The sequence below is a fragment of the Pygocentrus nattereri genome, chromosome 13 (assembly GCF_015220715.1).
Source record: "Pygocentrus nattereri isolate fPygNat1 chromosome 13, fPygNat1.pri, whole genome shotgun sequence".
In the NCBI taxonomy this organism is placed as follows: domain Eukaryota; kingdom Metazoa; phylum Chordata; class Actinopteri; order Characiformes; family Serrasalmidae; genus Pygocentrus; species Pygocentrus nattereri.
In genome coordinates this window covers 18,894,512-18,908,715 of record NC_051223.1, presented here as the reverse complement: position 1 = coordinate 18,908,715, position 14,204 = coordinate 18,894,512, and the positions used below count along the sequence as shown (strand labels likewise).

At 39.7% G+C, this 14,204-nt stretch overlaps 1 protein-coding gene across 2 annotated transcripts; it reads right to left on the bottom strand.

The window, feature by feature from the left end:
- Window positions 1-1,146: 1,146 nt before the first annotated feature.
- Window positions 1,147-14,069, bottom strand: nbr1a (NBR1 autophagy cargo receptor a). Of its 2 annotated transcripts, none has more exons than XM_017685916.2 (21): window positions 13,809-14,069; window positions 13,413-13,475; window positions 13,262-13,280; window positions 13,098-13,120; window positions 12,771-12,953; window positions 12,506-12,583; window positions 11,870-12,087; window positions 11,171-11,290; window positions 10,767-11,018; window positions 10,353-10,512; window positions 9,913-10,161; window positions 8,878-9,006; window positions 8,711-8,786; window positions 5,704-5,814; window positions 5,299-5,502; window positions 5,033-5,167; window positions 4,148-4,583; window positions 3,902-3,984; window positions 3,663-3,729; window positions 2,641-2,743; window positions 1,147-2,121 (listed from the first exon to the last, which is right to left on the bottom strand). In XM_017685916.2, exons 1-21 carry the CDS (start codon window positions 13,908-13,910, stop codon window positions 1,942-1,944), a joined length of 2,991 nt encoding a protein of 996 aa, XP_017541405.1. In that variant the 5' UTR covers window positions 13,911-14,069; the 3' UTR covers window positions 1,147-1,941. The 2 variants fall into 2 exon arrangements, with proteins under 2 accessions (XP_017541405.1, XP_017541406.1); XM_017685917.2 differs by having other exon boundaries at window positions 5,326-5,502; window positions 13,809-14,068.
- Window positions 14,070-14,204: the final 135 nt, after the last annotated feature.

The following is a 14,204-nucleotide window of genomic DNA, read 5'->3' as shown; positions in this document are numbered from 1 at the left end:
CTACCAAATGAGGAAGCTGACTAAAGGGGAAAAAGACTTAACTCAGCAATGACTTTTGTAATAAGATACATGATCACCTCCCAGTGTAGCATGGTGTCTGTAACATGTCTGTCATGCACTAACAATTCGACTTCAGAAAATAATGTGTGCTTATGAATAATATGTCTTATGTAAACATCATCATCATCGTCGTCGTTAACCGCTTAATCCAGATAGGATCGCAGTTGTGTAAACATGAGCATGAAAATTTTTAAAAATTACATTAAGCAGTTAAAACAGATATTTGTATGTAATAGTTTGCATGTAGCATGTTACAGATCAACCCGCAAATTTTTAAATGATGTTTACGTCAAGAGACAGTGAGGGCCATTGCAAAAACTAAGTAATTCACGGGAGATTTGGAGGTATGCTTCAGATCAATGTCCTGCTGTAGAAGCCAGCTTTTTATAGCATCAGTTTATTGGCTTTGTTATATTTGCTTATAGAATTTGTTGATATTTAATACAAATATCCAAAATATACAAAAAACATACCTTCGGCAACTATGGATGAAGATGGGGTTTCTGGTTTGCCTTTCTGTCAAGAATACAAGCAGTTGTAGTTTTCTTTGTCTTCCCGATCTTGCTTTGACTTTCACAGCTCCCCTTAACTGCCATTTGAGACAGTTAAAATTGTACACTGGAAGTGCTTTAATGTCTTTTTATAAATTTCACCTGCTTTGCAATGCATCAGATAGCTTCATTTTCACATCTCCATCTTCTTGTTGAATGTTACAATGTTTGACAGGAATATATTACACTCTGGAGTTGTCATCAGCTGATAAGGCAGGACAGCTCATGACCTAATCAGTCCAAACAATTTAATTAAGGCCTAAGGAGGTCTGAGACTTCTGAGACAAATGGGTGCACGATACAATGACTTTTTTTCATGTTGAGTTAATCAAATATAAAGTAACTGTGCATTACCATTTGGAGAAAAATAATCTTTTTTTTAAATAGTTTGCTGCAGGTTCTGTGTTTACTTACTTTAATTCAACCCTCAAAAATATGTAATTTTGCCAGGGGTTCCCAAACTTATCTACAGATATCTAACTGCATCTGTTATGAATACCACCACAGTGGACAAAAAAGGAAATCACTCCAGAAGCTATTTATATGGAATGTTTTATTTGTTGTACTGGACATCCAGAGCCACATTCACTCAAGCCATTAGCTCCATGATCACATGGTTAGAACACAGAGGACAACCAACAGTTGGTGCCTAGCAAAACCTTGACCAGTCACTGGCTATATTAAGCATGATTCAAAAGTCATTGCACATTCCTATAGGTTTAGAAAAACCAACACCTTAGTGTCACATGGTTGAACATTACGGCAATTAATGTGATTCAGAATACAGATTATAGAGGTCACGGTGACAAAGAGCAATCAACATACTGAAGGTGTTCTTACATATCTTACATCAGACTTTCAAATGTGAACAGCCATACCACCCAATGAATACCCTCAAGGCGTTCTCTGTGTCTCTCTCTCTCTCTCTCTCTCTGTGTCTCTCTCTCTCTCTAGCTTTTGCATCTCATCATCTTTGCTGAGCACATTAAAGGCGCCAATAAAACAGTTTTTCTGTGTTAGAACATTACTATGCTTGAAGAAAATATAGATAGATCAGACAAATAAACCCATTATTTAGCTTTCCCATTGATAATGTTGTAAAACATAACAGAAAATAATACAATCGAGTAATCACTCTGGTGATCCTATTGTCTGAGTGTGGCATCAGTGCTCTTTTTAGAGTCCAAACTGTGCCGACAATACGTCACAAACCCCTGACATCATTCCTATAATGTTCGAAGAGAATGACCTTCAATATATTACAGACAACTTCCTATATCAAATGTCATCGAGGTTACTATTGTTATGGAAAAGGCTGCCATGGTGCTCTTCAGTGTCTTGCTGTGTACCACTCATTGTCGGTCATCTGCACCAGCTCATTGACCACATCCAGCAGGTTGTACTGATGCTTCTTCAGCAGTCTCTGGTTTAGCAGCTTATCACTGAAGCCCATTTCCTGTAGCACAGCTATCATTGAGGCTTCTTCACATGCTGGGTCTGCACTGGGTCGCTGACGCAATTTAAAAAAAAAGAAAAGAAAGAAAACATGTCAAAAATCATTGAGTCCCTGCACCATCTATGGTGGGAAGAAAATTATTTTAAAAAATTCAGCTGAAAAACACAAAGCTTTGACTCAAGTAATGATCTAAATGCCATGTCAATTTTTTTTTAACAGTTATGGCCACTAATATTGGCACTCTTTTCTTTTTTTTTATAAAATGTACAATATCTTCATAAATGAATAGAAACATACATCATGATATTGTACATTTTGTACTTAAAATTCAGGGGTACCAATATATGGTCGCCAGAACTGTATTTACTTTGTTTCTCTTACGGACTATTGCCATAGTTGATAGGATTTTTCTTCAGTGATGTTTATGACAGTGTAGGAGTAACATGACTCACAGCTATTTGTCAGCACACCCTGTTTATTTATCATTGCATAATTATTCCTGGACATGTGGGCTGAAATAAGGGTAAAGTGAAATCAGGAGCAGGTGAATCATGCTACTCCGAGCATCAGCACCTGTGTAGAGCTGCTCTGGCCTGTGAAGAGAGCTTTGTAAGCAGATGCTGCCACTGAGAGTGCCCCCTTCACCAGTCCTTCAGTGAGGCCACCATGACGCAGTCTGCAAGAAAAAAAAGAACAAAAACAACTACTGAAAGGTTATCAAGGTACACCCTTTCACATTACGAAAAAATGAGACAAGTACAGCAGTTTCTCTCTGTTTAAAATAAATAAATGTCAACTTTTGGTTGTAAAGGGAAGGTAGCTTGGGCTTGACCACACCTGTTCTGGGTTTCTGGTCAACCACAGGAACAGCACCACAAGTGTCTACAAACACGTTTATAACAGCACTGGTACATGCCCTGTGGATTGTTAGTACCACAGTACTTCACAATATTTATCATGCAAAACGAATAATCACATTAACAAAGTTTACTAAAATTAAATGCTTTAAAACCAGCATTTTAAGAAGTTACATGAACAGAATGAGTCATGTTCATTGAAGTCAGACAAATTTGATATGAGAATCAGGCCAGAACTTCAAGAGCCATTTTACATATCCTAAATACATGTAACAGGTTTACTATAAATATAACACTATTTAGACAAAAAGCAACTGAATAAAGTTTAGACATAAGTGATTAAATTGAAATTTAAATATCAAACATTTAGCACCTTTAAAAGGAGCCATCTCTTACATTTTCTTGCATTACATTTTCTCCCCGAGGTCCATTTGTGTGGATTTAGGTGCCAAAAAGATCATCTTTACCTGACTATATTCCAACCTCTCTTTATTAATGTTTTCTTACTGTGAAACAGAATTCAAAACCAGCTGTTCTTGCAATTTAGTTTTCACACGTGGACCATACAGACATATGAGTAAATTAAATGGTTTAAAAGTTTTACATTTTTATACTACATCAAACTCTTAGTTCAAAAAGCAAGAGAAAATGGTTCTTACGTGATATCAGTCTATAATGCACACCTGCGATAGAGGCCAACATACAATATTAAAGGACACAGTAGTGAAGAATCTCTACCTGGGATCCTCAGAGCTGCAAGACTCAAATGCACTGGCAGGGGCCTCAATATGTGTTGTTGTGATCCCTGAGACACCACATATACAATACAGTTAAAAAGGATTTAGAATCATGTCAGAATAATTTGACAGATTGAAGCAGACACACCTTTTCATTTTAATTTATTTTCAAGCATCATAACACCAGATGCAGCCCCTGATAAAATATTTAACATTTTCTGGTTCTACCAGACGTCTCACCATTTGAGTTGTCCTCAGGTGGACATGAGCTGTTCTCTTGAGATCCCTGTGGTCTATTCTCAGTCTCATAAGATTTTATGGACCTGAGAAAAGAAAGCAACTTAAACATACAAAGATCTGTGCTATCATATTTTATACCATTCACAGTAGTAAAAAGCATTTTGCAGTAAAATATGTTTTACAGTAGCTCCATCATGTAAACAGTAATGCTTTAAGCCAGTATGCTTATTTTTTCAGGGTTCTGACCTGTGAGTACGGAGGGTTGGGGGTGGTGACAGCAAGACAGGTGCAGGTACAACCTCAGGAATGAGCGCAGGGGTGTTCAATACTTGAGAGGTGCACAGCAGTCTGTTTACGCTGTTTTGGATGGAGGCTGTTGGTTCTGAAGTCTCTGCAGTGGTTTGGTCCAGTGCTCCTTCAAGCTCTGCAGTGCAGGCAGTCCCAGGTTGAGACATGGCTGAGCTGTACATGGAATCTGCCAGAGGTTTGGAGGTATCGAAGCAGTCGGGCAAGACGACAATATATTCTTCCGAGGAGGCAGAGGACGCCTGGCTGCTCACCTCATCCCACTCTCCGGCTTCTTCTTCTTTATCCTGGTCCTCCTTTTTCCCTTCTTCTTCATCCAGTGCAGCAGGATCAGTGTAAAGGTTTTCATTAGATCCAATCAGCACATCTGAAAAGACTGCACATCAAATAACAGCGCTTCAGTAACTGCAAAAAGTAGCATAAAGACTAAAATGCATTAATATAAAAACCAAAATAAAGTAATGACACACCCCACAAAAACCAAGCATCATGATAATTGTGATTGCTAAGAAATAGCTAAAAAAACAAGAATTATTATGCAGTTAAATAGACAAAAATATTGTTTTAAATACTCATTAAGTATAATAGTAGTTGTTTTAAAAATGCATAGAATGTATAGGTTTTGGATGATGTGAACTGTGAACCAATACTATAATTGTGAAGACAGGTTCTCTGGTTCACCATGCACTCTCACACACTCACATACATACATACTTTATTTATATTTATATATATATGTATTTATATTTATATATTACACACACACACACACACACACACACACACACACACACACACACACACACACACACAAAAGCTTTTCACCTGGGATTACAGGCTCTTCCAGTATAGCTGGTGGTTGGATAGGGGGAGGAGCTTCTGGCCTCTTAATGACTGACAGGAATGGTCTATCAATCCTCTCCATTGAAGATCTCTCATTAAAGGGAGCAGGTTCATTACCTGTCAGAGGGTCAACATCAGACACATGCTTTTCTATTTTGACTACTAAGCAAAAAAGGATGTTCATTAAAAATGTTTTTTTGAAAATAAAACTAAAAAGAATGTGACTGTGCTACAGTTAAGGCATGTACCGAGGGAGCATTTACAGGCACCCTCACCCTCAGGTCTGCTGTGGCTGGCTCGAGCCCTTCGTCGAGGTTTGTGCTCAGGCTCTTCCTCTAGAGTGAGGGACCTAATCACAGTTTCACATACAAACTGAGTCCCGCTGATGTCATCGTCACCCTCCTCATGGGCCTGAGCATCTGTGTTCTCCACATGCCTCTGGGGCTGCACCACTGCACACAACACACACAGGCTGTGAATTTGCCAAGTCTATTTCTATCTATAGTCCTTCCATAATTCATGTAAAAGCAAGGAATCCAATCACATGCTGAGTGTAATATAGACTACCTCTTGCTGATTACAGCAGAGCTAACTGAAGCTAAAATTAAGCAACTTCTTTAGTCACTTTTTAAACCATGTAATGCTACTCTTACCTTGGAGTTTTTTCAACCCTGGGTGTTTATTGTCCTCTTTTAATAGGCCCATACCATGCTTTCCAAACATAGGTCCATAATGAGGGACTGGGGACATGCATGGGGTCATATCTGTAGGGATAACAAAATAAAAATATGCTCATCATAATGTCTTCAGGTAATTTTACACAAGTCAATGTGATGTGGCATGTTACAGCATCCAAACTGAATCCAGAGCCATCTGTATCCTAGATGAAAACCGGTCAGTATCGTCCAACAGAACCCATCAAAGTAAGTTGAGTGGTGGTCATGAATTCTTATATGACGCTAAACAGAGAAAGAAATGGCAGATGCCTGACTCAAGTGACGTGAAAATTCTTTGATGATTGTGTTGACTAATCAATGGTCTATGCTAAGCCCATCACAATCATGAAATTTTAACTGCTGAATAAATTCCATATAAATATTTGTGATTAACAATTTAATGGTTTGTTAAATGAATGTGATTAATAAAATAAAAGCCTCAAGTGGCCAAACCGATTAGCTATCTTACTAAACCTAGCCGATATCTATACCTAGTTCATCTGAACCAGAGTACTCGAGCAGAGTGAAGCAGCAAACATTTCCGCTCCTAGCTCAAAGCATTCTGAAAATCACTCCAGCTCTGCTCCGGGTTTATTTTGTGCTCCTCACTCACCTATCAGAAAAAACCTATGTAATGTCCAGACCATATGCTTCATTTTTATTATAATATTCACTTTGTCTTGAACATATATACAAAATAGCAATATAATTTCATAAGTTACATACTTTGCTCTAGTTAAAAATTCTGTAATATACAGGCTTTTATCAATAGGAATAGGCTTAAAATGAAAGCCCAATCACAAGCCAGAAAACTGGTGATGGTAAAGAAATGCACAATTTTAACAAGATCCTCTTTATCATTTGTAATGGACAACACAAGACTAACTTTGTGCTGTATTAGTAGGGACTTTGTAGCAGTCAGTGAGAATTTCCAGTGAAGGTCTGCAGAACAGTTCTGCAGCACAAGCCCTGCGTTTGAATGTCTGGTGTGTGTGAGATGTAGCGGTCATGATGCCACATCACTAATGTCAAGAAGAGGTAGTCAGTGTGAAGGGGGAAAGAAAGCATTGGCACGCAGGACACAGCAGTATTGGGGCAATTTTAGAGAGAAAGAGAACACAGACACTCATGCCACTCCGTTCCCACTATGCACCACCCACATGACAATATACAAAAACAAAGATTACTCGCTGCTGCCCTCTAAAGGTGTTCAGCACCTATCAGAAATTAGAATGTTTGTTGTTATCCTAAGGACAAATAACATAACTTATAAACATAACAAAAAAGCAGAAAAAACATTTATTATTTGCATGGATTTGCTTCAACCCAGTAGATGAAAACACCCACAGTTCACATTCTGTTTGTTGCGCCTTAAGTATATACACTATATTTCCAAATTTATTCACTCACTCATCTAAATCATTGAATTCAGGTGTTCCAATCACTTCCCTGGCCACAGGTTTATAAAACCAAGCACTTAGGCATGCAGACTGCTTCTTTAAACATTTGTGAAAGAATGGGTCGCTCTCAGGAGCTCAGTGAATTCCAGCATGGCACCGTGATAGGATGGCACCTGTGCAAGTCCAGTCGTGAAATTTCCTCACTACTAAATATTCCACAGTCAACTGTCAGAGGTATTATAACAAAGTGGAAGCGATTGAGAACAACAGCAACTCAGCCATGAAGTGGCAGGCCATGTAAAATGACAGAGGGGGGTCAGCGGATGCTGAGGTGCATAGTGCGCAGAGGTCGCCAACAAGAATCAATCGCTACAGACCTAACTTCATGTGGCCTTCAGATTAGCTCAAGAACAGCATAGAGAGCTTCATGGAATGGGTTTCCACAGCCAAGCAGATGCATCCAAGCCTTACATCACCAAGCGCAATGCAGAGCATCATTGCAGTGGTGTAAAGCACCGCCACTACACTCTAGAGCAGTAGAGACGTGTTCTCTGGAGTGATGAATCACACTTCTCCATCTGGCAATCTGATGGACGAGTCTGGGTTTGGCGGTTGCCAGGAGACTGATACTTATGTGACTGCATTGTGCCAAGTGTAAAGTTTGGTGGAGGGGGGATTATAGCATGGGGTCGTTTTTCAGGAGTTGAGCTCGGCCCCTTAATTCCAGTGAAAGGAACTATTAATGCTTCAGCACCAAGTTTTTTTTTTTTACAATTTTATGCTCCCAACTTTGTGGGAACAGTTTGGGGATGGCCCCTTCCTGTTCCAACATGACACAAAGAAAGGTCCACAAAGACCTGGATGTGTGAATTTGGTGTGGAAGAACTTGACAGGCCTGCACAGAGTCCTGACCTCAAACCAACAGAACACCTTTGGGTTGAATTAGAGTGGAGACTTTGAGCCAGGCCTTCTCGTCCAACATCAGTGTCCCCACTGACCTCACAAATGCGCTTCTGGAAGAATGGTCAAAAATTCCCATAAACACACTCCTAAACCTTGTGGACAGCCTTCCCAGAAGAGTTGAAGCTGTTATAGCTGCAAAGGGTGGGCTGACATCATATTAAGCCCTATGGATTAAGAATGGGATGTCACTAAAATTTATTTGCACGTGAAAGCAGATGAGCGAATATTTTTAGCAATATAGTGTAACTGTGAAACCTAACAACTGTAAAAGATAACAGCAGTCAAGTCAAGTAATTACAGACATGTGATTACATAATAACTGTGGCAGGCCTAGTCTGCTCTACTTGTAGTTTCACCCATACTTCCCAGTATACTTGATCTCCCAACATAAAGAGTAATTAAATTCAACAATGTATTCAGGTTGCAAGGGTTCACATGGCAGAGGAAATGACAAGAAAATGTGTGATCATGAATTTGTAACTGCATCAGGCAGAAGGGAAAAATGCTTTTTAAGATATCCAACAATAACTTTCCCTGCAACCAATACAGAACACCAAAAAACAGACAACATAAAAACTTACCAACTGGAGTGTTAGCGGGGACTTTCTCCAACTCTTGGACAATATTAATATCCAGCAATTCAAAGGACAGAAGATCCTATTTAAAAAATAGAAAACGAAGAACTGCTTATAACTGTCTATTACCACATACCATTTGGATCAGTGACAAGCTGTTTTTAAATACACACCTGTGCAGTGAGCAGGTCCACAGAGGGTATGTAATACTCTCTCTGACAGCTGGAGGACACCTGAGTCTCACAGTCTCTGGAGCCAGACCAACACATGCCTTCCATTCCTAACAGATTAGGTTTAGTCATCTGCGTATATATGTATAGAAAAAAAGGTAAACTGACTGTGACAAAACACACAAATTGATATTTAAATGATTAATTATTAGTTTAAGCATGTGTGTGTATATATGTATTTTTCTCTTTCGTTTATCATTTTTAAATTCATGTATTTATATGATTAAATATGAGATGTGACAACTTACATCCCCAGCTAGTTTGAATATTAGTTGTCATTTTACATGATGTATTTTCTAAAATTAAAATCTTCATGAAAATATAAATTAGTAGCACTCATAAAAATAATACTAATTTTTCAAAATATTTAATGTTTAAGATTTAAATACAGTCCATTAGATTTTTCTCATCATGTTTGTAATACTCCATTCTAGAGCAACTGTTTGTTGCCAGAGATTTTTTTTTTGTTTATTCATGGGAGGTACAGGTCGGGTGATATAAGGCAAGTCCCCAATGAATAGTAATTCAAATTTACCACTATGGTTCCATTATGAACATATATAAAAATGTGTAAGTACACTGCTGGATTGGATAATAAATAAAATGCCTATACTGTGTTGTATACATTGCAACTCCTGGTTCCTATCATCACCACTGTAAAGACGTCTTCAGTTGGTATGTCTCTTTGCAATTAACTGTTTCACATCAAACCACTTGAATGACTTTGTTTCCATCTCAACCATTGAATTATGCAGAATTTTTTGAAAAGCTGGTGGAATTCCCCTTTGTACATTTTAGCAATGCAAACTATACAGATGATGCATAGTCTACTTTTAAGCTCACTGATGAATGAGAGTGTTGTAAAATACCGGAAACACCTACTAGAAGATAGTGAATGTCACTGAATAAAACTGGAGGAAAAATACAGAGCAAGGGTCACCATTTTGTTTATCAGAAAAATATGCTGAGTCTACTCACCAGTGATTTGCTGCAATGAGAACTGGGTTTCTGGCCTGAACTAGGCACCACAACAATGCTGCACCACACTCGTGGGCCAAACTGCACTCCGCAGTGTGCAAGACGCCAGTGGGAGGTGTAGGTGCCCTCCAGGATCGGCGCCACAAATGCAACACTCACCACACCAACCTCTCCTGGCTTCAGGAAGGGCACTGCCACCTCCTTCTGCTCCCGCGACTCCAGGGCTAGGTTTCCCCACATGAACTTCAGCTATAGAAAATACACATGGCCCACACACAAACATAACAAGACAAGTAAAATCCACAGAAAAACATGTGGACGCAGGTGCAAGCCTCTAATATAATGTAAAAAAAGGACTGTGACCTCTCAAACAACAACAAAAAAAACTCAATAAAATGACTAGACTTCAACAAAATGTATGTGCATCATGGTTATAATACCTTGGTCTCAGCGGTCCAGCTGATATTGCCAGTATTCCTCATCTTCCAGTACTTGATGAACTTGGTGCCAGGCTCCAGACATGTGCCGTCTGGTAGATTCTCATCCAGAAACAAGGCAGTCATTGTGGGCACCAAGGTGGAGCAGGAGACCTTGGGACCCCTGGTTTGAGTGCACAGAGCATTGTGAGTACAGCTTTGATTCAGCTTCTGTCTTTCTCTTGAAGCTCAAAGCAAAAAAAACTTTTTTTAAAAAAGGTGCTATACAATAAAGGCAGCAGGTGCATTTGAGGTAGTTCCATCCACTTGCCAGCGATAAACGCAACTATAACAGACAATGAGATAATCTTGATAATGACTGTTCTGGGCTGGGTAGGTAGGTCACCCAGCCCTGACCCCTCTCACTATGGCCCTTACTCTGGACTGGAGGCCTGAGGGTCTGGGCCCGGAGCTGGAACTGGACCAGGAGCAGGGGCAGGAGCAGGGAGAGAAGCAGTGCCAAGACCTGTGCTGCTAGTGCCATTGGTGGCTCCACTCCACAGCAGACCTCGCTTCTCCAGCCGCAGCTTTTTCTTGATCTCCTTCACCTCAGCTTTCAGCTGCCTCCGCTCAGCTTTCAGACGCTGTCTCTCAGCCTTACGCACAGTCCGATCCCCACGCCTTAAGAACCTAAAAGGACAACAAAGCAACAATGTATTTCAGACATACATCTGATAGGTCAAAATCCGTACAATAATATATTTATTTATTATTGTGGAGAAAATGAAGCACCCCTAAATTAGCTGATATCAGTTGCAAGAACTATTCCAAACTAGACATGCCTGGGTTCAGGAGTTACTCCACGCTCTGGAACAGACAGGGGGGTCCTTGTTCTTTTCAAGTTGTGGCTGGGGTCATGTTTGTGACTGCATGGCTCGCACAAGATGCAAGAGGGACACACACTGGACAGACAAAAATAACGACATACAACTCACTTTTTTAAGAGAAATTAGCCAACTGAAAATGTGTTTAACATTTGAATGATGTACAGGGTACCTGCAGACCATTAAAAATCTGTGTTTAGCAGATTCACTACAAGGGGGAGTTAGAAGCACTCAAAGAGCATTTGTGCAAAAGATCAGCAAATTTGAAACACCAACAAAATGTTCGCTGTTTCAAATTCCATGTATGTGATATGAGATGTGTGTATATATGATATGAGAGTGTATCAGAAGTAACTGGTTTTGTTTAACTAAACCTAGATTGAACAGCTACCCCAAGAACATGTACTTAGATTTTACTGACGTATTCACTGTTAAACACCTAAAGAATATACCACTTAAATGTCTGTTTCAAGCTTCAAATGTCCATGTTTAAGCAGAGCTGGACTAAGCAGCATTAAACCCTTTGTGGAAGGTGAACTTCTCATAAAAGTGCTACAATAAATTAGCAGTTCATAGCAAGAATCTGCAAACAGCAATTACAATGAGAACTTTGGAAAGACAAAGAAATCTTTAGATATTATCCTAACCCTTACTCACCTGCAGTGATATCCTCCCCCAGTGGCTGGCCCCTTGCAGCTGCTGCAGTTAGGTGTCGGGTTCGAGGTCCTTGGTGTTGTAGAACTGACCGCAGCCATTTGTGCCCCAGAAGTGCTTGGCTCTTCTGAGGGATGGTCAGAGGCTCTGTGTGTGCAGCACTGACCAGAAAACTCAGTGCACATCCTGTCCACCACCTCCCTCACTACCTGATCTTTGAACTTTGGAGACAGTTAGAGTTTACACTCAGAGTGATAAAATGGGTAGTTCCAGTTCTAAAATTACAAAAGTCTGAACTACTGTTGCAACTGAATGCAATTTTGCAAGTTATTAAAAGCCATTGCGTTGTTCAAGAATTTATCTTTGATTATTATGGAGTCTACTATTAAATATCGACATTGCTTCATAGACTTTTCTGCGGTTGTTAATAATAAAATATCACATAATTCCTTATATTTTGCTGCATTTTAACAGAGTGTGTTTTGTTCTTATTTAATAACAGCAATAAACCATGACATGTCATTTGTTATAGTGATTTTATCATAAATAAATATGCAACACGTTTGAATACATTTCAGAGCACTCGGAAAGTAAATAAGAATCACAGTGAACAACAGACTAAATCATCTGCACACATACTCTGTCCATGTAAGATTTGAACCATGCTGGTACAGCCTCCTCTTCACCTTTGGTTACTTTGTTTTCCTTCACAACCACCTACAGATAAAGAATAACAACCACTAAATAGTACAGTTTAAATTAAGGAAAGTTTTGAATAAAATATCTAAACTTAGTCAAATTATGTGTCTGTGCACTACAGCACATTCTGATCCTGAATATCCACATACCCTCATACCCAATATCAAAGAAACGTGTGCTATCTGTAAAAATCATCAGGCCTTACCGAGTCCCGCTCGGGGGTCACCTGCGTCTCCTTGTCAGCCACTTTTACTCTTGCCCGATATGGTGGTGCTGGTCTGGGGTCAATTTTGATTTCCTTAACTTCAGCCTTAACAGCCCCGCCTTCCGCCTGGCCCTTCATCTTATAGACATTCATGTGAAGCTGGTTGGCTTGCTTGAATGCACTCTAACGGGGGCAATAAGATATAAACGTTATTTTCTTTCAGTCTATTTCTAGCTCAATGACAAACAAACATAATTAGAAAGCAGGAAATTTAAACGGTTCTGGTATACCAAAAGTATTACATTACAGATGATGACGTTTTCTTACCTTTAAGGCCTCCATATACTCATCTGAAAAAAAGAAATGTGTGAAATGTGCATGTATTACTTCTTTGGAAGCCGTTTTGTAGCTATTTAAAGATCCTATGCGTCACGTTTGTTAAGCAAGATTAATAATTACCCAAAGAGACAAAAAGTGGACATGTCACTTACCTTGACTGTTTATGGATATCTGTTAAATGAAGAGAAGGAAGTTAAGAGATACTGCGGACTGGAGTCCTTTCTTCTCGTTAAGTAATGACATTAAAACTACGACAAACTTAATCAAGAAATATGTGTTTCACGCGTAGTTACTGCTGCTTACCTCTTCGTTGTCCTCGTCAAAATACTTCACTTGAAAATGGCATAGTCCAAAAGTCGTTTTAATCTAAAGGCAATAAGAGAATCAGGGGAATGAGGCAAGAAGGGAAAACGGTCAGCACAAAGGTTTACAGCGAGGACTAAACCACATCCCGTCAATGCGAGAACAGCCTCTGTCACTAACGTTACGAGTCAGATTTAAACATGTCACCAGACAAGTGCGACCGAGGCCAGAGGACATTAACGGTACAGTCGCATCTGGCATGGCCAGCTAAGATTTCGAGACTGTTAATAAACATTAGGCATTAAACATCGAGCAGTGACGATTTCTGGACACGAAGTTATCAGGCGAACGTCCTTTGCCCGGGTTTGTTTATATGGGCCTGTGCCTCGGCCTTACCCAGGCCTCCACCGTCTCCCACTGCGCCTTCTCTGTCTCCACCACCGGGAACTTCTTCACGCTCCCGCGGAAATTCACTTTAACAGTGACGGGGTGATTCATCGTCTTTAGGCAGGACTAAACTGAAAATCGATCTCATGTAGGATAAAGAGGCTGTGATTTAAGGTGACGACGCCAGCGTTATCTATATCCCTCTCTCTCCGTCTGTCTGCCCGCTCTTGTTTACATCGTTTAACTCGTACACTCCCCCACATCCACGTAACAGGAAGGCTCTCGGTCCTGTCTGCTTATATTTACCTTTGGCGGTCTTATACTTCGTTGTAAACTATTAGGATACCTGTTAACAGTGTGAAAAGACTGCGATTATCGTATATGTAAAAAAATGTGTAATTATAA

Bases quoted from the DNA above. Each gene is read 5' to 3' on its own strand.
- nbr1a (XM_017685916.2), bottom strand. From the start codon at position 13,910: ATGAATCACCCCGTCACTGTTAAAGTGAATTTCCGCGGGAGCGTGAAG. The intron at 3,730-3,901 runs GTGAGACGTCTG...GTGGTGTCTCAG, and splicing joins ACCTGAGGACAACTCAAATG to GGATCACAACAACACATATT. The intron at 2,744-3,662 runs GTAGAGATTCTT...TTTTTCTTGCAG, and splicing joins TGCAGCTCTGAGGATCCCAG to ACTGCGTCATGGTGGCCTCA.